The 21,310-nt window shown below is 38.6% G+C and overlaps 1 protein-coding gene across 7 annotated transcripts in view; it reads right to left on the reverse strand.

Annotated features, from left to right (window-relative positions):
* The window catches only part of SUGCT (succinyl-CoA:glutarate-CoA transferase), a 329,471-nt gene that overhangs the window by 195,493 nt on the left and 112,668 nt on the right, over positions 1 to 21,310 (reverse strand). For all 7 annotated transcript variants that reach the window (XR_014849876.1, XR_014849877.1, XM_085051578.1 and 4 more), the window contains exon 10: positions 4,082 to 4,153. Coding sequence is in view for 5 of the 7 variants with exons in the window: in XM_085051578.1 (XP_084907704.1) it covers positions 4,082 to 4,153 (72 nt within the window). In the remaining 2 variants the exon portion in view is untranslated. The remainder of the gene's footprint in view (positions 1 to 4,081; positions 4,154 to 21,310) is intronic.

Consider the following 21,310-nt stretch of genomic DNA (forward strand, 5'->3'; position numbering starts at 1 on the left):
GGTTGTATAACCCCTAAGAAAGGAGAAACATATCTTTGATGTGTAAATCCCACCTGCCACATTAGAAATTTAAACAACATATGAAGACAATGTGTACTATACTATAAAGAGTATTATATATGTGGAATGATTCTTAGAATTTTGTAGAGATATTCATTAGAAAAGGCAGCTGTGTGTAAAATCAATATAATTTACCTATTTGTGCCAAAATTACTTTCTATGGAACATAAATAAACATAATTAAATGTAACTTCTAAATGTAATCAAAAAAATACCCCAATTACTTCAGCTACAGAGAAAGGCAGAACAGAATCATATAAAGATACTGTCATATATTCTTAATGTGTTTTTACTCACTAATACACACTAAAGATCAGTTTTTCTTATGATGAGTCTTACAAACATGCTAAACATGCTACATTTTTTTTAATAGGGTCATTTCTAAGATGCCTTACAAAAAAAAAATACAGCGTCTCAAACCTGAAGTTCCTATAGCCCATAAGTTCATCTCTGCCTGTTGTCAGAGCACTGATGCTTTAGGAAGAGTTTAAGAACAGGACCAGTAAATACAACACTTCCTTAATCATCATCCAAACTCCAGTCCTCTTTTGATTAGGACATTTCTGAGCTGGAGGTGTGTTCAATATATTTAGCAATCATCAATGGATTTATGTGTTATTAACACATTCTGTCACTCTTTGAATCCATATGCCTATGCACTACCACATGTGATACATAAGTTGGTGTCAATCAGTCTGAGATTAGCTTCAAACTTAACTTTCTACTAATTCCTCTGACACTGGTTTAGACCAAGGCCACTATTATTTTATGACTCCTGACTTTGCAGGAGTGAATAAGGATACAGCTTCCTCTACAAGTGAAAAGCTGTTGATTAAATGAAACCATTAGCAAAACAGATCTTCTTTCAACACGTATTTAGAGATATTCAAAACAGATAGTCACCTTTGACGATATTTTCACCTGTAGTGCCAAAAATCAGCATGCAAACCAAGGTATTTGTAAGTTATGCTAGAACAATTATGATGTTACATAACTTTTCTGCAGATTTTTTATGCAAGGTAAAAAAACATCAAACTAGCATCTTCCATCAGTACTTAATTCACAGCATATTTTCTTTTTCTTCTGCATTTATATAATCTGTTTATGGAAATTACAACATATCCTAATTTAGCATTAGACTATAATCTGGCATTAGAAAATACCTAAATATTCCTATCTGGAAGTTTATCAGTGCTATTGGTACCCATTAAAACTATTTTCTTTTTTTAATACTGCTATTTTTGGAGTTACAAATCACTGCTTTAGAAAAAAAAAAATCCTGCAATGTTGTACAAAGTAACTGATAGTGAATACTTACGTGAGCTTAAAAAACCAATAAATTAATCAGATAACCATTTGATGAGTTATATGAAAAATGATCATATGGAGTTGCTCACTCTACTGTTTTAATTAATGTTACTGATTTCAGTTTTAGTTAATGTCCATCTGTTGTAAAGCTGCACGTCTATATGTGTTCTCAATTTTTTTGTGACTAACAAATGAACACTTGAGAAGTTTTTCATTAATGTACCATTCATTTTTCTGCATCATGTTGCCAATGTTATTTTCTTTATTTCACTGTGAACATTTGGAATAAAAATAATTCTGTGCTTGGGGCCTTGTTCAAGCTCCAAGATGCACACTCAGAGCTCATGCGCTCTGTGTTTTGTCCTGCAACACCAGCAAACCTTTTGTTCTCTCCTTTGCTGCATACAAAATTTCAGTCTTCCGAAGACTCTCGCTCAGCAGTCCTGTTCAGACCAAATCAGCCACAGGTCAGGATGTGTGTTTTAAAACTTCACCACAATGAAATGCATTTCAGCCAGCAGTGTTACAAAGTTTTTCTGCAATTATCCAAGTCCTCAAACAAGCTACAGTTAATTGTCATTGATTTTGAAAATGTCACAGTGAATTATTCCACATTTTTCTTTCTGCTTGCCTGAAAAGATACAGTTGAAGCAGAATGTTTGCAATTGTTTACAGCTCAAACCAGCTGTTACATCTCTAGACTATGTGTCTTCAGGGCAACAGCTTCCATACAGCCTGTATTTTCAGCACCAACTCAGCTCAGAAAGATTCTCTAATAGCAATTCCAGCATTTGAATTAGTGGTCTCTCTATTTAATAAAATTCACTAGGGTGTTGCAGGCCTTCCTGTAAGAAAGTTCTTTCCCCTTATAGGCTTTCCCTCTTCACAGTGTTTTTAGTCCCAAATCACCTTTGACTAAGTACAGCTCACATCTCTAATGGGTATTCACTCCAACATTCCACTGACTTCCACATAATTTCATTTCTGGGCAATGTAACAGCCCAAATCCATACCTACAATAACTTGATAAGGGTAAAAAGTGTTCTTTTTAGAAACAGATATGATAACTGGTGTATAGAAAAATCTAACAAAACTTGAACTATTTTTTCTGCTTTCTTAATCCCTTTGAAATGTAAGCAATTATAATTTTCCCATGCTCTGTAGCTCTTACTTTCAATTGTAGAAACACTAGAACACATTTATAAGGACTAAAAAAACCATCAGCTTGCAGACCCTGCAGCCTACAGGGCTAATCATCACACTCAGTTTTGTCCTATAGATTCTGGGGTAACACAAATCATTAAAAAAATGCTTCATCTTCTGGGGTTCCATTCACTCGTTAATGATTACAGAGGGAATGAGTAGCAACAAGGCACACTGTAATTGTCTCAGCTGCACCCTAAAGTGAGGTGGAGTGCATGGCCTAAAGTTTTAGTGCCTGCTAGCTCATAGCAAGGTGTCAGAACTTACTGAGACACATCTTCAGTTCTGTCTTACTCAAGGATGGCAGGATGACAAGCATGTGCTAGATAATTCTTCACTTTAGATGATAAAGCACCAAGAAGATATTCACAGCTATGTCCTGGGACACTATGGAAATATTTCCGTTATAACGAGTCTTTGATAAAATTGAGTTGTGGCAGGTAGACACTTACTCAACTATTAGTCTTCATTCATGTTAAGATAATGACCACTGTAGTGGTCAGACACCTCTATCAAGAAAACCCACTGACCAAAGTTTGAGGAGGTTAAGAGCCAATTCAAGAAAGTGAAAGCAGACCCCTCCAGATAGGGAGGAGGGGATATGTACCCCAAACAGTACTAAAAGGCAATCAAAACACCACTATCCTCTTACTACGTATTCCAGTTATTAGTGGTGAACATCCACAGAAATGTCTGACATGAACAAATGGAGGAAATTATTGCTCAGTTTTCTGAGTGTCATTAATTTATGTTAAATATCCAAGTTCCTAGAGAAAAAACACACTGGCCAAAAAAGGTAGAACTGTAATTTTTAAAAATGTTGTCTAATGTTATACGCAAAACTCTTCTTGTCCCAGTTTACATGTTTCTGGGGTCTTTTGTTTGGAATGTTAATACATTTTACTTAGAATAATTTGTTTTTATTTGAAGATTGTTCTTCAACATCACATCTCTGCAACACTCCAAAATCAGCCCACAGTCCTGTAACATTTCTTTTTTAAGAAGTCCACAAATTTCTCAGCAAGCCCAGATCAGCACATGGTAGTGCTCAAAAGGACAATACACTTTTGTATTTAAGTAGCACAAGAACAATCCATCCCCTAAGTTTGCTTTGTTAATACTTTGTTTATCATGTACTTTATGGAGAAACAGTGTCATATTTTCTCCTGAAAAAGACACCAGTGTTACTTACATGAAATTCACCATTCCAAAATTGGAAGGTTGTGATGTTGTTCATTGTTTTTTCACTAATCAGATGTGCACAGACTTCAAAAGGGGCTTAGTGCCCACAAGTTTTGGAACAAGTGTGTTCTGAATCAGGGCTAAAACACAGACTCCATATCAGTCCCCTAGATGATCAGCCAGAACTGCAGTGTTAGAATTTATACTCACCACTTATTTCCATAGAAGAAAAAGACAAAAATAAGGAGAACAAAGAAGCAATCAACATCTTAATTTTCCTAGTGAGAATGGAAACTATTATATATTTCTGTACTGTCCCCTAACACACCTTGCACATAGTGACAAACTGATGATCATTTCCAGCTCCCACCACGATGTAGCCATCCTTGGTCTTAAAGGCCTGGAAGAACAAAGACAGGTGATAAGCTGTAACTCAACTACAAAATATTAGTACATCTTTGAAGTGAAACTTTGTAAATAATGTTCAAATTACTTCCTTAAACATTTCAATTCAAACCCAATCTCTAGATCTATGAAAGTGGCTCAAAGTCATCCATCCACAAAGATGGATGCAGCCCTTTTGATTTTCTTTTCTAAAGTTGAGAAGGTATCTTGGTTGATAGTTTATTTGCTGAAAATGTGTCATGAGTCACCCTGAAACTTAATGTGTCCCACACTCAGAGGACTGAGAAGGATTACTATGATAATGTTTACTTGCCAGGAGGCATTTATTCAGCTTCACTCTTAGCCTGACTCAGAGCAGACAGCTGCACTGAATTGTCACACACCCTGACAAATACACCAACAAAGTAATTGACAAATAACAACTACAAATTAGGAACTCTCATGAAAAGGATAGACTGCATCTTTCCAGCTCTTCAGCTGGAGATTAAGCTGGTCTTGGTCAGTGGTCTCAAGATAGATCTCCTGGAGGAAATGGGACTTCTTTTCCAGCTTTTAAGATTTATTTTTCACTTTTGACTTCATCACGGTGGCCTTTGTGGCACATTTCATGGTGAACACAACATTGAACTGGGTAGGACCTAACAGTTTTCATTTCAGTCTAAACCATCTCACTTAGATTTTCACTGGAAAAAAAAAAATCTGTAATTGGCAACATCCTCAATTTTTACCATTGTGTTAGGGTGTCTTCTAGATAATGAGAACAGATTCCTCTTTTCTCCACACCTCCCTCTTATACAAAGCTGTGTAACTGCAGTTTGTCATACATATCACCAGCCCGATTTTTTGCAAATATTTGGAAAAAATTATTTCACTATTAATTTGACTTCAGTGTGAGAGGCCAGCATAGGCTGGTGAACTAATGGTGGCAAGGTCTTGCTATACTTTCTTGTAAAGAGCAAAACTCAATTTCCATTACTAGAAACTTCTTTTTTTTTTTTTTTATGAGCCATAATGTCCTGATTTAAAAGTGTGAATTCTCATAATAAATTTTGGTAAAATAACACATAAATATAAGTTCTGGCATGGAAACACTTTAATAATTAAAATTCTTCTCATGCCACTGTGGCTTATTCTTCTTCACAGACAGCAATAGGCTATCTCAACATGCAATCTTGCATACAGACACAAAAGTCACTAAGATTCTTTTACCATCTGATATAGTCAAAGTTTTAAAAGTGTACATGGACAATTATGTCCACTGAAGTGCAAGTAAATGTACATCATAGTTAAAACATCACCTGTTTGCTCTTTCTATGAGTTATTTCATGGCAAATAGTATTGGCCAGTTATATAGGTCAGCACTTTATTTTTCCCACATTTAAGTACTTCAGTCTAAGATCTTTAGCAAGCAAAGATGAAATTCAGCAAATAATTAGCCCCAAGCATGCAAAAAAGTACCACTGACTTGGCTCCAATACAGTAAAAGTTTAGTAACATACATAATATAAAGGTACTATATACTCACCCTGAGAAGAGAGGTAAGCATAGAAAAAAAGTGGGGAGGAGAATACAAAAAAAGATTTGTATGTGAACCCAGAGATACTTCTTAGACAAATCTGTTCATAAAGACCTCTGTCTAAAAAAATAATGGCAGGCCCTAGTACAAGAATATGTAAGACTCTCCCCCCTCCCCTCTAAATGGCTCTTCGTTTTAGTGGGAATCGTTATGAATTAAAACTGTCAGTATAAATTTACTACCTCCAGTGACAGGCAAAATCTGTTTTCTGAACCCTCAGCCCAAGTCCTGATTTGTCTTTGCTGACATTCTGAGTTCTAAAACCAGCCTCATGCACGCCAAACAAATTATGGGTTAAACACTATATGTATCATTGTGCATATGTAACACAGTATAATTTTTATTGGTGCGACCACCTACTACTTCCTGTAAACACAAATTAGAACTCTTTTGTACGTTCTTTTAAACTTCTAGTCTGGATGCCTGTTACAGATTACAAAGTGTACAGTAAATGTCATATGTACAGATCCCCTTCCTCAGCACTCCAAAATGCATTTATATCCGTAGTATGAGCAAATCTTAGAGAGTTTATTATTTATCAGCAACTTCTTTTGAGACTCACATCTCTGTAAGAAGGCTGCAATCACACAATAGCTGCATACCACTGTGAAGCATGCATCTGTACCCACTGGCTGCTCATACAGCAACGGAAGTCACTCTAAATTTAAGGGCCTGGTTATTAGCATGCGTGCTTCAGTTGCTTTGTGGAATGTGTGGGAAAACTGATTATTCTTAATTGCACTGTATGTCTAAAAAGCTAAAATAACAATGATGTCGTCCTTACACAACAAAAATGGTATCATAATAAATGCAGCAGTGTCTTTTTCCATGAAGCTTAACTCAAATATCTTCGGCTGCTATTTTAAGCTTCCCATTACAAAACAGCTGATTATTTGCCAGTCATTGCTGCTGATAAAGCAGAAACTTCCAAATGTTACTAGCACAATATTGATGCCAATATTTAAGGGTGACAATGGTTTTATTCATCTCCCATAAATGTACACACACTACAGGTTACCACAGGTTACCGTCTGGTCACAGAAAGCTACACAATCTCATTATACAAAGGAGAGTAAGGGCAAAGTACAGACAGATTTTAATGAGATTTTGTTTTGATAAACTGCTGTCCATCACATTGAATCATTTCACATTAGCGCAATAAAAGGCACTGTACACACAAGGCAAAAGTCCTTTTTCCCTTCCTTTTTTTCTGAAGAATGAGGCCTTCTGATAAAATTCTTGAGAGCACAAGCGTGAGTTAACTTGCTCCTCCCATGCAGTAACCCAAGGAATAGCACATCATTTGATGGAGACAAGAAACAAATACCAAGCAAAAAAATTTATTTGACATCTCATTCATGGAAAAGGCAGGGAGAGATTGTGAGCATTCAAAGGTGCAGCTTTTCCAGTGTGGTGTAAAAACTTGATGGTTGCTAAGAAAATAATCTGTAAATTCACATTGAATGATATCTAGTACATGACATCAACATGTGCATGTTCAAAGGCAGATCTCAAGGTCCAGTGTGCATGCATCACCACCTCATGCTGTCCAATGGATGTTACAGGACCTCATTAAGACTCAGCACTTTTCCAAATTTGATCCTAGAAGACTGTGTACACCTGAGATACTTTGTGTATTGAAAGACTTTAATCTCCCTAAACACATGGCATATAAAGTTTTTCCACCTTCAGGAATGTTCTATGCGGTTTACAAGTGTTCTCCAAACACGCTACATAGACTACCTAATAGATGCAGGCCAAACTTAAACTAAGTTATTACCAGAGCAAGCAAAGACTTGCTGAGATAATGAGGCCAAAAGAGCTTTTTTTCCACTGCTCTAAGTCAATAGCTTTTCAAAACTTTCCAGCCTTGAAGGTGCTAATGAATGACCACTAATCTATGTATTTATTGCCTGCTTTATGAATTTTAAGTATATATGTTCAATGGCAATCATCAATCATACATAAATATCTCTGCATGTGCTTCAATTGCATGTTGATTCCATAAATAAAAATACAAGGGACCAGTCAAAAGATACAGCAATTCCAATAAAATGATCAGAAGTCCAGGTCAGTTTTCAGTATCTGAGTCCAAAACACAAAAATTAAAACAACTAGAGTATCTGCAGGTGTGTATGCTAATGCTCTGCTCCCCTTCATCAGGTATTTATGCACATTCATAAGATTTCCTTGAGCCTCCTCTCTGCCCCTTTAGGCTAAACAGTCTGAGATCTCTGTCTCTCTTCATATGAAAGATGCTTCAAGCCCTCAATTATTTTCCTGGCCCATCACTGAACCTGATTCAGTATGAGCACGTCCTTGTCCCAAAAAACCCACAAGTAGACTCAGCTGTGGACCCATAACTGGATTGAGTGATTATTCATCCTCAGTGGTGCTGAGCAGAAGGAAGGATCACCTCTTTTGACCTGTTGGCAATTTTCCTCCTAATACAGACCAGAACGATCTCTTTGTCACAGGGACATATTGCTGGCTCATGTTCCATATTTTGTTCACCAAGACCTCCAGGTCTTTTTCTGCAAAGCTTCTTTCCAGCAGGTCAACCTCAGTCTGCACTGACGCATGGGATTATTTCTCATCGGGTGCAGGACTTCATACTTCCCTTTGTTGAATTCCATTAGGTTCTTGATGGCCTGACTCTCCAGCCTGTCACAGTCCCTCCGAAAGACAGCACAACCACTTCCTTGGTGGTGTATGTCCTGGTGGTTCATGTATCAACCACTCTTCTCCGTTTTGCACATTCCACAGATTTTAGAGGCCAGCTTGGAGAGACCAACGGAACAAAGCATTGGATTTTTCAGATTGCAGTATTATTCCATATTTAGGAGAGGTTAAAAGCTTTAATTATCTGAACAAGTGATTATTTTCATTACCAGTTACCATATTGGCCTGTTTACTGATAATGACAGTCAATGATTGAAATATTTGAAAGCTGCCAGACCTCCCCTTGGAGGAATCTTTGTAATACATCAGATATGGTAAAATGGATGTATTATTCATATTTATGAGTTCTTGTATCTCATGTTTCTGTGTTAATAACAGTTAGGATCTGCAGAGATACTTAAAATCCCTTTTCATTGGGAATACCTAAAGTTAGATACGCTTGGATTTTTAAGCCTCTTTCAAAACAGCACTGCCTTTTGATTCATAAACTTGAATAGTAGCACCCCTAAAACCATCCAACAATGACTCATGAAGGAACTGTAGCAGTGAGGTGAGCTCAGATGACTGAAATAACCAACAAACCCCCCTGGGTCTGAAGAAACCTTCAGGTCAGGGTGACAGAAAATTGTTCCCCCGACATACCTTGGAGCTAGCCTCATGAATATGGGTCAGGAATCAGAAGTATTGGTTCCTGGAATGCTCCTCCCCTTCATCCCATTTTGAGTTAATAGCTAGAAGGTTTCTTTACCCGTAGTGTTATCATTGGTTCTTAAAGTTCTGTACCTGCCCCCCTTGCACCCCTATTCCCCAGTTTCTCTGCCAGTTCTGTATCCCCCTTGCTCCTATGGGTTCTCCCTCCCATCCTGAGGTCCCTCTTAACCCCTGGAACGGAGACACTCGCTCTCTCTCTGCGCCCTGAATTCAGCTGCTTCCAGCCCCTGTATCCCTTCCCGGTTCCATCTGCCTTCTCCACCCCGCTGATCCTACCAATAAACCCTGGATTCAGAGAACTGAAAGACTGCATCTCCTTAATCGCCAAGGCTCCTGCTACCCTTCCTTCAGGGAGTTAGTCCAGGCTCAGGTTCCGCGCTCCTGGCTCCGCTCCGCCACCCGCAGCGTGGGAGCCCCCGGTGGGGACCTCTTTTGGTGAGGTTTTCAGGGTACTCCTGCTTTCCCAGAGCGAGAAAACCTCAGGGAACAGTTTGTGGTGGTTTTGATTGGCCCAAAACATCAGTAAAGTATTTTTTAGCATCTAGGAGAAATTTGGACCCCTCAGAAGCTGTTGTGGTAGGCCTGGGGAGGTGTCTGAGGGTGGGGAGTGGCACAGAGATGGCTCCTGTGTGTCCCGAGTGAAATTCTGGAAGTTTTTACACCAAGTCCAGCAGAGCCAATCTCTGGTGGCTCTGAAAGTGATGGACATACTGCCAGCCAAGTTTGGGCCAATTAGAGGTGCTAGTTATGCCTCTGTGAAAACATATTTAGGAAGAAATTAAAACAAGGTAGGCATGCGCTTCTTTGTAGTTAGAGGAGGAGGAGATGGAGGTAAAAATATGTGAAGGGAGAACAGCATGGAGACACCAAGGTCAGTGAAGAAGGTGGGGAAGGAGGTGCTCCAGGCACCGGAGCTGAAAACTCTCTGCTAGCCGTGGTGAAGGCCATGGGGGGAGCAGGAGGTTCCCTCTGCAGCCCATGGAGTCCACAAGGATGCAGAAATCCACGCATAGCCCACACCAGAGGAGCAGGTGGATGCCTGGAGAAAGCTGTGATCCAGTTGGAGTCTCATTGAAAGTGTTAAAACTGAAAAGGCCTTGCAAGGGAGATAAAGGCCTTGCTCCTGGAATGGAAGCAGCCTGGCCTCGGCTCAAGAGAGTCTGCACAGCACCTTATGGACAAGAGGACTCATGTTGCAGCAGAATTCGGGTGGGATGTTGCTCATGAGATTGGACCCATGCCAAAGAAGTTCCCAGAGGACTGTCTGTCATGGGAGGGACCCTGTGGCTAAGTAGAGAACCCCTCTCCCTGATGGACTGACCAGAGAACAAACCCCTTACCCTGCCCCCTGCACATGTTGTTGGTTTAGAAAGAGGGAAGGAGGGTGAATAAAGAGACTGCTTCTTAAGACGGAGGGGGTGAGAGCAGGAAAACTGTCTGGAGAGAGAGAGAGAGATAAGTAGAGATAAAGAGTATTTGTACTAGAAGAATTGTGGTAATGAATAGATTTACGGACCTGCTCTGTGGACTGAGAAAATACCCTACACCCCGCCCCCTACCTGAGTTTGTTGGTTAAAAAGAGGAAAGGGGATGAATAAAAATGGGTTCGTAAGAGGGAGGGGGTGAGTGAACAAATTAGTGTATGAAAAGTTTATTTTTGCCTTGTATTTATCCTCCAACCCTGTTAGGTAATTAAATCACTTTTTGCAACTTTAAGTTTGGAGCCTGTCTGCCCTTTCTTCCGTGCATCCTTCTACCAAGGTCTATCTCACTTAACTCATGAAATTGGTGTGTGTTTTTACAGTGGTTTTTTTTTGCAGCAAGAGAGAGTTGAGGTGTCTGGCATTTAGTCAGGGTCAAACCCCGACACAGTTGAAGGTTTTGGGATAGTATGTATTGGTGACTTCTGGAGCTGGACTTAAAGGGACTTAAATTTTTGCATGCCTCCTAACTGCTCTTGGTCTTACAGAGCAAGAAGCTGATTGTTTCAATTGGCATCATCAAGCAGCTTGCTTAAGATTTTGGAAAGACACCATCCTTGTATAAAGGTTAGATACAGTATTTCTGTAAGTCATGTTTTTGTCAGCACAACAGGAAGTTCTCTCAGAAGGCATTATGACAGAACACTCCAATGAGCTCCCTCCCAAGGCTCGTTAGGTGTAAGCAGCTTCATGTGGAGGCTGAATGAAACTTCGGGACCAGCTGGGATCAATGCAGATCAAAGACACCTTTTTGAGAAGTCCTAAACATAACACCAGAAAAAGCCAAACCAGTATTTTCAAACAAAGATTTGAAACAAATCAGCAACAATTTTTTAAGAAATTGTTTTTCATGTGTCACTCCTTCCTCTCCCCCCCATCTTCTCGTTTACAGAACCAGTGAGACACTAGGTGACCGTACGTAGGTCTTTGTTTTCAAGCTTGAAGTACTTCCCTGGTAGAAATGGGTGTGGTCAAACAGAAGAGCTGGTCTCTTGCAGGCTTGGAACCACAGAATTTTATTGCATAATTTGTCTTCGATTAGACGTTGAAGTTTCCAGTGCAATACTCAATTCAATGCAAAGGTCATTTAAGGACAAGCACTGTCTAGTCTTAATGAAGATTGAAGGCTAAGAAGGTGATGTTTCAGGATTTGACTGACCTGTACAGGCTCCCTTGTCCTTTTAACCAAATGTATCTACACTATATGTTGATTTTTCTCTCTCCAAACTGATCTAATGAACTACAGTGTAGGAGATCTTCAGTTTTGCTTCAGATCCAGAATCATTACATTCCTTCTAGATGTGATAAACTTTGCACATAATTTCTCTACCTTTACACATTAGTTTGAATAAAACATTAGCTGTGCCACAGAACAGAAGAGTCACATTTCAAGGGAATGGCACAATCTTTTCATAACAACTTAATATTTAATTACTGTAACAAATGGGAACAAGACCAAGGACTTTGGTCAGCGGTACTTCTGAGAAATACATATAAACCATAAAGACCACACACTTTGAAACTATTTGCCTAGTTTGCACTCTCTTCCAGTGAAAGCAAACAGTAAAAATAAAAAATGTAAATTTTATGGACTGGATTAATGAATGCTGAATGTTCTCACTGAGCAAACTGAAGAAGGGCATTCCACACAAAGATTTCACTTTTCCTCTCTGATCTTTTCAACCCACGCTACTTGTCTCTCACTTCCCTGCTATGTTGCAGGACATGCTACCTTGCAATTTCACAGCTATCAGTCTACCAGACAGAATAGCATTAAGAATATCTGCAATAATTCTCTTGCAAACAAAAAAACATGTTTGACCAGATGACATGAGCTTCTAAGAAAGGAGTTTATGGCAAGAGTGGGAATGATTACTTTGGTCTCTGAGATGAGGCAGAACACCAGCACTGATGTCAAGGAAAGCATGCCACAGACTACCAGCCAGGGAGATGATTCACTTCTACAGAACCCACAACTCATTAGATAATTTTTCTGATCAGCCTTCAAGTTCCATATATGCATGAATCCAGAAAAAAGTGATGTTGCCTAAGTGAGGTTGCCTGACTGATCCACGAGCAAAGCTGATGGGCCATTAAAAGTGCTCTGAATGCACCTTCGTAAAAGGGGCAGCAAAGCTTACACAAAATCACAGCGTCAGACAGGGATATCTGTATGCAGCATTATAGTGTATTACTCTGAACACTCCTTCAGAAAACAGAACAGCTTAGAATTGCTCTTCAGACCATGTCATGTTTTTCTCCAGCTCTTGCCGAATGTGAGAATTATAAACTGTTGGAAACAGACTGAACCCAAGGCTTCTCCAGTCTCAGCTCACTGTCCTAAGAAACAGGTTGGAGACAGGATGTCTCTCTCTCCCACTTACTCTTCATCTGGCCATATGGTATTTGCACTGTTCATTTCCCAACTGACAAGATACAACACATAGATCCATAACCTAAAAGTATCAGTTGGGAAAACTATTTACCAAATAGGCTTTTACAGTTGTTACTTCGTATTTAATAGTGCAATGAATGTTAACTTTGGATTGCAAACCCTCATACTTTAAAACAAGACTTTTCTCCAGAATTTTTCAAAGAACATATGCTACAGGATAATGAACCCATTTTCTTCATTTTTTAATGAAATATACATTTAGCCTCACCACCCAAAAAGACATTTAAAAACTCCTGGAAGAACAGTGAACAGATTTAATGTGGGAAACTTATAATTTTCCCAAATTTCTAGAATTTTAAATACCTTAACTATACCTCAATTAAAAATAAATTATCTGGTATTGTAAATTGGTATTTAAACTGTTTCTTGCTGTTGAAAAATATCAGGCACAGAATCACATTCTCCATTGCCACATTAGTTTTCCATTAGTTTTTCGACAATGAAATTACACACACACAGACGCACACACAAAATAAATAAACTTTACTCACAGTATCACACTGGAGCCAGTGTAATTAATGTTGTGTCAGCATTTCCATTTAAGCCACTATTTTTGAGAGGTTTATAGCAAAGCCATAAAAATTCAGTTAGGTTGAAATTAAGCAAACAAGGTCTTATACAGCAAGCAACATTTAAGTATATATACAGACAGCAGCCAGTTACTGCTTATATGGGAATTAAAATAGACGCTTACTGATTTTAAAGGGCACTGCAGAGCAGTTTTTTAAACAATATTTTTCTCAACATTTATGTCTCAAAAGCCTGAATCCAAGCTATGTTTCCTTATTCTTTTTCCTTTCCACACAATAGTTCACACAATTTCTTCCAATTTTGGGATTGTAAGCATTGTATTTTTGTTTCACTTTAAAAGTAAAAGAATGCAATGAAAACATTTCTTTTGAAAAACAACACACATAACCACAGTTTGATCCTGATAGAGCCTTCCAGGCATTACTGATGCAGAAATGACAAAAGTTTCTTATATCTTCCAATAATCATAAGATATAGCTGTCTGGAAAATCTGAGTACTCAAATATGAGGTTTTAAAAATGCTATTTAGAATTTAATTCTAAACGAGGTCTTAATTCTGTTTTTAGTAGAAATCATCAGAGCAGGATTTGTGTCACTATTGCTGTCTCTTTTCCCTCTCTACTCTTTGACATTAAGTAATGTAGCAGTACAGCTTCCAAAAGTGAGTTTTAGTTTACTGACTACCTTTTTGGTAACTCATACTGAGCCATTCAGTCTGGGATTTCAAGCTGCAGACAGATGACCCAGTGCAAATAAACTAGAACTCAGACTGGGCAGGTAGTACTATGAACTTAAAGGTCTCAATAACTTGGTGTCTTCCTATAAAGAAGGCTCTTTAAAAAGCTGAGTGGAATAATTTGTGACTTTCTCACCAACCAGTCAACAGGGAAGAGCAACGGATCAAATTGGCAATGATGCTGATGAAAATCAGAAAAAACACCAATGATGACATAAGAATTACAGGGGTGTAAAATTGGCCATGTTTCACAATTTGGCACTTCCATAACTTAAAATAAGCAGTCATGTTTGAAAACTGCCATTTTGCTGCAGAAACAAAAATTTCACTCCATTCTGTTAATGTGCTTTTGCCTCATTTTAGACTTTTTTTTTCAATAAATGTATCTCTCAAGCATTATGTGATCCTATCTCCTCCTTGGTAAACACACAATAGTGAACCAAGGATGCATTTCTAATAGTTCAGCCTTGACTCTTCAGTATCCTTTATTTGTGGTTTCAAGTCAGACTCATTAAGGTTTATTGCATGTAGTCTGTTTTAGTTTAAAACACTAATTTATCTATAATCAAGGATTTAAATATTGAACTGACCAGACATCTAGGATGTGTCACTGTTGAGCCTCTAGCAGAGAAGAAAACCCAGATTCTCAGCGTGGCATGGAAAAGAGAGCTTTATTATTTTGATTCTAACTTATATAGACTTTTCAGAGGTCACCCAGAGTGGTCAGTCAGAAACCTCCCCCTAGGCCTGATTGGCCAGGCCTGAACTGTCCAAATCTCGAGACACTGTTTTAATAACATCCAAACTTTATCTTTGTTTATAAAACACAGGAGAAAGTTCTCATGAGAAAGACCTGTGCTAGCCAAAAGGATGCACAGTATTTAAAGTTCTGAATATATGCCAAAACTTTATTGCCAGGCCATAAGAATAATGCTGGCAAGATCTATTAAAAAAAAAAAAAGAAAAATAATACTTGATTAGTGTGATGAATGGAAAGCTTAATTATGTCTAAAAAAGGTCAGAATGCCCTTTCCTCTTGATTTCCCTGTAAAACTACAACATTTAGACTTCTGCTTTTCTCTAGTATTTTTATCTATCTCCTTTAGTCTGAGAAATACTGAAATTTGATATCATATTAGTGGAATTAAAAATTTATCTTCCTAAAATTTAGCATTATTTAAATTGCTAAAGTTTGAAAATCACTACAGTTAGAAATCAAAATCTTATGCCTTTTGTCAACTTGCTGTCTTGCTAGCCAATATTTAACCAATTTTTCATTCTATTATCTAATTTGTCAAATTATCTACTGATGAAGAGCTGAGGAAATCTGCATAGTGGTAGCTACTATTTTGGGTTTTGCCATAGATCTTCATGTCTGTGGCTTGGAGAGGACGTTTGCATAACAAACATAACTACCACTTACAAAAGAACATGTTCTGAAGAATCAACGCAGTTTAAGTGTGCTTCTATTATCAGACCCTAAAATCAACTTCCATCTTTGTACAAAATCATCTCCTAGCACCCCTTGCAGCCCCAAAAGTCTGATGGACATAGCTATGCCAGTAAAACTGTAGGAAAAGACAATAGGAGGAGACAAAAGGAGAAGTAGAAAATTCCAGTTTCTAAAAATGATCCCACATTTTCCCCCTTCAGATTTGAAAGGAAAAAGCCTTTAAGTTTTCACTCACAGGTACACCACACTGTTCTTTAACAAATTATTGAGTCTTATGAATTGTTAGGTTTATTTTGAGGTTTCATCTTGCCTTATGATGACATAACATTTTTTTTGCTCTGGATAGCTGAGGGGCAGCTTGTTTCTCGCACATGACAGCATGAACATCCAAAGAACAATTCTAATTTAATCATGGGAGATTCATAGGAGTCTGGGCTTATTTAGGGCAGGATTCTGACTCTGAAGACCACCCAGTACCTTGGCATGACCAGCAAATTTACTTTCACTGTCAATTTAAACCTTTACTTTTCACTTTCTTAAAGAAAAATCCAATTATAAATCAAAGTGGTGAATTCAAAGGTTAAGAAGTATAACTATATGTTCCTCTGCCAAACAGTGACATCAGGAAAAGTGCAAAATTTTTTGCTACAGATAATTGCCATAAACTGTTTATTTTAAATTATGAAAGTGTTAAATTTTTTATAGCAAATTTTGCACCTCTGTTACTTCTTATGTCCTCATTGATGTTTCTGCTGATTTGCATCAGTGCTAATTTGATTTCTTGTCTTCTCAGTTGACTGGCTGTCGAAAAACTTACAAATTATTTCACTCAGCTTTTTGAAGAGCCTTCTTTATAGCAGGACAGAACACTGTAACAGCATCATTGCACCTCAATCAACTGGCAAGTGAGCACAAACAAACCCTGCTTCTGCTGGAGTCTTTAGCAAAAATCAACATTTTTTCACATATTCTCATAATAAAAAATTTAGAGAAACTAACCCAAAGCAAACATAGCATAATGTTAAATTAGTTTAATTAATGAGTCACGTGTAGCCAAATGAGCTTAACACTATCCATCTACTGCAATCCATACACCCCAGCACAGTCACACTACAGTCTACATGCAAACAGTGAAGATCTCCTGTAAGAGAGAACATCTCATAAAGAGCAAATGAGTCTTGTCACAGCAATGATCCTAGCTCCCGAGGGCCCCAGTCTGGCTATGGCGAAGAGATGGTGCCAGCAAGTCTGGAGGAGTGGCCTGGCACCTGACCTTCATCATGCTCATCTCCCTCTTTGTTGCATCGACGAAGTCAAAGGGCTGGTCTCCTAATGATCCAGATGGCCTTCTGGTGACACTGGGGTTGGCATCAAATGGGCAGCAGCAAGTCCAGCACACAAACCAGCCATTGTGCTGGGAAGCACTAAAATGGGCTGCTGGCAGAAGCTTGGCCTGTTCTTGCATCCCTGATGACAGCCTGAAGTGCTGCCTGCCCGCAGTTCCCTGGAGCTGGCTATGAAATGACCTTTCACAGAACAAAGGTTCTTGTCCCTCGATTATATGAAGCTGATATCTGATTGCCTCACTCGGGGAAGGGGAAGGAGGAGCAAATAAGGAGAAGAGGTGCACAGATGTATAAGGGCACTCTTCCTCCCTCCAGAGGGCTGATGAAAGCATTGGGATGTTTTAGAGCTTCCTCTGTAACAGTACCAAAAGATAATACAAAGAGAAGAGTAATAAAGTGCATTTAAATGGTTATACTAATTACTACAGAGACAGCTACCAGTAACATTAGGATTCTGGTATATTTAATTTCCTTCCAATATACATTTCCTTTTACAGTTACAAAGCTTGGGCATTTTGTTAGACAATGACAAAGCTGTGCTTATAAGTGGGAAGGATGGCTGTGAGAGAAAATTATGCAGGGAGGCATACCAATTTTCACATCAAGTTATGAACTGAAGCATAAGATTTTGCAGACAAAGAATGTATTTCTCCAGCTATCTAATCTTTTTCTTTTCAAAATCTGCACAAGTTAAAACAAAATACATCCAAAGCAAACAAAGCAACCTTAAGCTGCCATAAAGAATTTAAAATCAACTGAAATGAGTGGGGCATATGGTTGTGCACTGGACTTCATTTTCCAGATGAAAATGAAGATCCTATAGAGTAAGATTTGTATTCTTTTCACATACAAAAACTTTGAGTTTCAAATGTATAAAACAGGAGGGCAGCCATCCCCTACAGAAGTTTAAAACCCACTAAAAATCTTTTTGTACTCAAAACCTGATGAAACAGAATAAATAACAGAAAGTCTATGGTGGCATATGATTGCCTACCCTGATAGTTTGGGCATTTCAAGCTTTAGACTAGATAACCTCTATTCCTTTATAAGAGACTCTGCAGAAGTACCAAGGCCACCTCAGAATTTCCACTTCTAGGGGAAGGTGTCCCTGCCCATGGCAGGGGGGTTGGAACTTAAAGATCTTTTAAGATTGCTTCCAACCCAAGCCATTTTACGATTCTATGATAACTGACTTCACATTTTTCCTGGTTTTCACCAGATTGGAGAATGTGAACCGAACCCCTGAGAATCTTCATGAGCTTCCTGAGCTGCTATAAGTACTTGTAAAATGCAATCCAGAATGAATACACTGCTAATAGTACCCAGGCTGGGACCTAGGGGTATTTTAATAACACCTATGGACAGGAGCATACATCCCTTTGAGCAGCAGTGCTCATCTCCTACTTGGATGTTTCTGAAAACCTACGGCTGCTAGTGTGCTGTTCACACGGGGAATCATGAACTTAGACAGCAGTGCGAAGGGAATGAAGAGTTCCACTGATCATTATTACATTTACACTGCTAAAATGCCACTTACAAGAAATGGTTCGCAGAAAGACAGCCAGCTTTGGAGAGAACAGTTGGGGTTTCCCTTTTTCTTCTCATGTCAATTAGCAGAACGTAAACTTAGAGATCAAAAAGAAGTTATATCACAAATGAGTGTTGAAACAAGGATCACATTTGAGGTGGTAGAAGGCACAGGCATGTCAGGAGAAGGACAGCGAAAGCATTATTATCATGTACTTGGGATCATCTTCGTTTCCACTCAGACAAACAGCAGAAGTAGTGAATAGTAAAAGTGAGAGGGCTGGAACATTTTCCCGGACAACATTCCTACCCAAAACACCTTTTCACGTAAGAAAGGGAAGGAAGGACATGGGAATTCTGGGATGAGAATTCTGCAAACCCTAACAAGCTGTCAGTCATTATGCTAACTGCACTGCAGGCTGTGCTTTTCACACAATTGTCCTTTGACAGATGTCCAAGTCAGAGGCTGAGCAGGGAAGTATTGTGCAGATACAGAGTAGCATTCACATGAACAATGAGAGACACAGGAGTTCCTAAACTTTGTTAGATATACAGAAATGACCAAACATCTTATTCAAAAATTATGTACTTATTCTATAACTGACAGATAATTTAAGAGTTAGATCTGGATATTGATCTTTTGGGAGAGAATTTGGTTGCAAGTGCCTTTGTTGTCTAGAGTGGCACAGGGGCAGCAAGAACCAAACAGGAGCACAGGAAAAAGTGTCATCATTTCAGAGATAAATGTGAAACACAAACTTGGATAAAAAGTTATAATAATATTCAGGAGATCAGTTTGCCTTCCTGGCCCAGCTGGTATTTAGATGCAAATAAAATACAAGCTCTAGCCCTGCTTACTTTTTAGTATGGACAGAGTCATGAACAGCCTGTAGCCAGATTACAGGCACCAATCAACTCCCAGTGAAATCCATCCCTGCTCCCCCTCAGATATGTCACAAAGCTAGCATGTGTCTAAAGTGAGCAGGCACATAATAACTTCATTGTCAGCAAAATTCATCGGCCATGCCATTTTGCCTCAGCCAAATAATATCAACAGCATGTAACTATATACTGCTAAGAACACAAAGAATTTTTCTGCTGCCAGGTGTTCTCACATTTTGGGGTTTTTTTTGAGGGAGGGTAGCTGTGAATTGCTGGTCCATTAAACAACCAAATGGACTTAGTGACTCCACATGTGAGGCAGAAATAAAATAAACTGCTAATAAATTTAAAAATAATAAAAAGATGTGATCTCCAAATTATCTCTATGTCACATTTTCTTCCTTCATACCCCCATTCAGCAGCCTTTTATCTGGATAACCTCAGGCAAATAACAGGCAAATATTATCCTTTCTGGATGAAGGCTGGGCAAAATTGTGGTTTCAACAGAAGTCGCACACATTCTCTAAAAAAAACAGATGTAATTTCAGAGAAATCAACATTTTTTCAGCCCTCTGGCTTTGAAGAAGTCACTGAAATACATAATTACACAGTGTGGGCATCAGCAAAGGAATGGCCAAAAAACAAGTAACAATAAAACAGCAGTAAAGCATCACGGCAAGCTTGGGTATTGGTAAGTACCCCCTTCCTTTGTATGTCCTAGTTATGCACAGGCACACAAAGTTCTTTACAAAGGTCTAAGAGCCTGTCCTCCATGCTGGAGAAGAAACCATGCCAGATCTGCAAGAAGATGCATAAAGATTCTGCAGCTCCTCAACTTGCGTCAACTGTCTCCATATCTACACAAGAGACCTGGAAAAATATGCTGCTGACTTCTAAGGGCAATGAGTTACTCTTGAAATGCTTTTTCACTTCATGTCATGCCCTGAATTATATGCTCTTCCTAAAATGAGAGTTGCACTCATGCTAACAGATGGAAAACATCATCATCTAAAGTTGGATCCATGCCTTGCTACTGGCTTTTACAAAATCCATGGATGTGGTTTAATTAGTTAAGTTAAAAACATTTTTGTATAGTGGCCTGTGGATGAAAAGTTTTCCCACATTACACTGCAGAAAAATTCATACCATGACATATCTTACTGAGGTACCTATAGAGCTTTATGTGCTTAGCCCAGTGCCAGTGTAGAGACAGGAGTCCAGTCTGATAGGCATGTGGATTTACAACTTGGTGCTTTATGGTAAAAGCAGCTTACAGTAACTATGCCAAAAAAATACAAAACCAAACCAATCCAAAAAAACCCCATCAAAACAAAACCAAAACAGCTGTGAAAGAGATACCATAATACACAAGTCTGTCACAACAACAGAAAAAGGAATACTCTAATAGGAATGAAAGAGATTGCATCAGAAAATCAGAGGGAAATCCCCAGTCCTGGAACTCAGAGACATTCTCATAGACAGAACATCACATATATATGTCAGAGAATATTTGAAGAATCCAAGGATGGGCATTGAGATGAAAGGGGGCAGTTTCCCTTCAATAACAGACAATCCCAATCAGTGTATCATTAAAGAGATTACAGAACTAGAAGAGAGAAATGACTACTAAATCCCAGACATAAAATTCCAACATTCAGCAATTCTCTGAGGCAACATTTTGATGGTTGAACTGTACAGAGGGTCTACCATGGTACTATCATTCTACATAGCTATTTCCATGCTGTTCAGTGTAGCACTATCATTCATATTCA

The sequence above is a fragment of the Lichenostomus cassidix genome, chromosome 2, assembly GCF_008360975.1.
Source record: "Lichenostomus cassidix isolate B80296 chromosome 2, HeHo_3.0, whole genome shotgun sequence".
Taxonomy (NCBI): Eukaryota; Metazoa; Chordata; class Aves; order Passeriformes; family Meliphagidae; genus Lichenostomus; species Lichenostomus cassidix.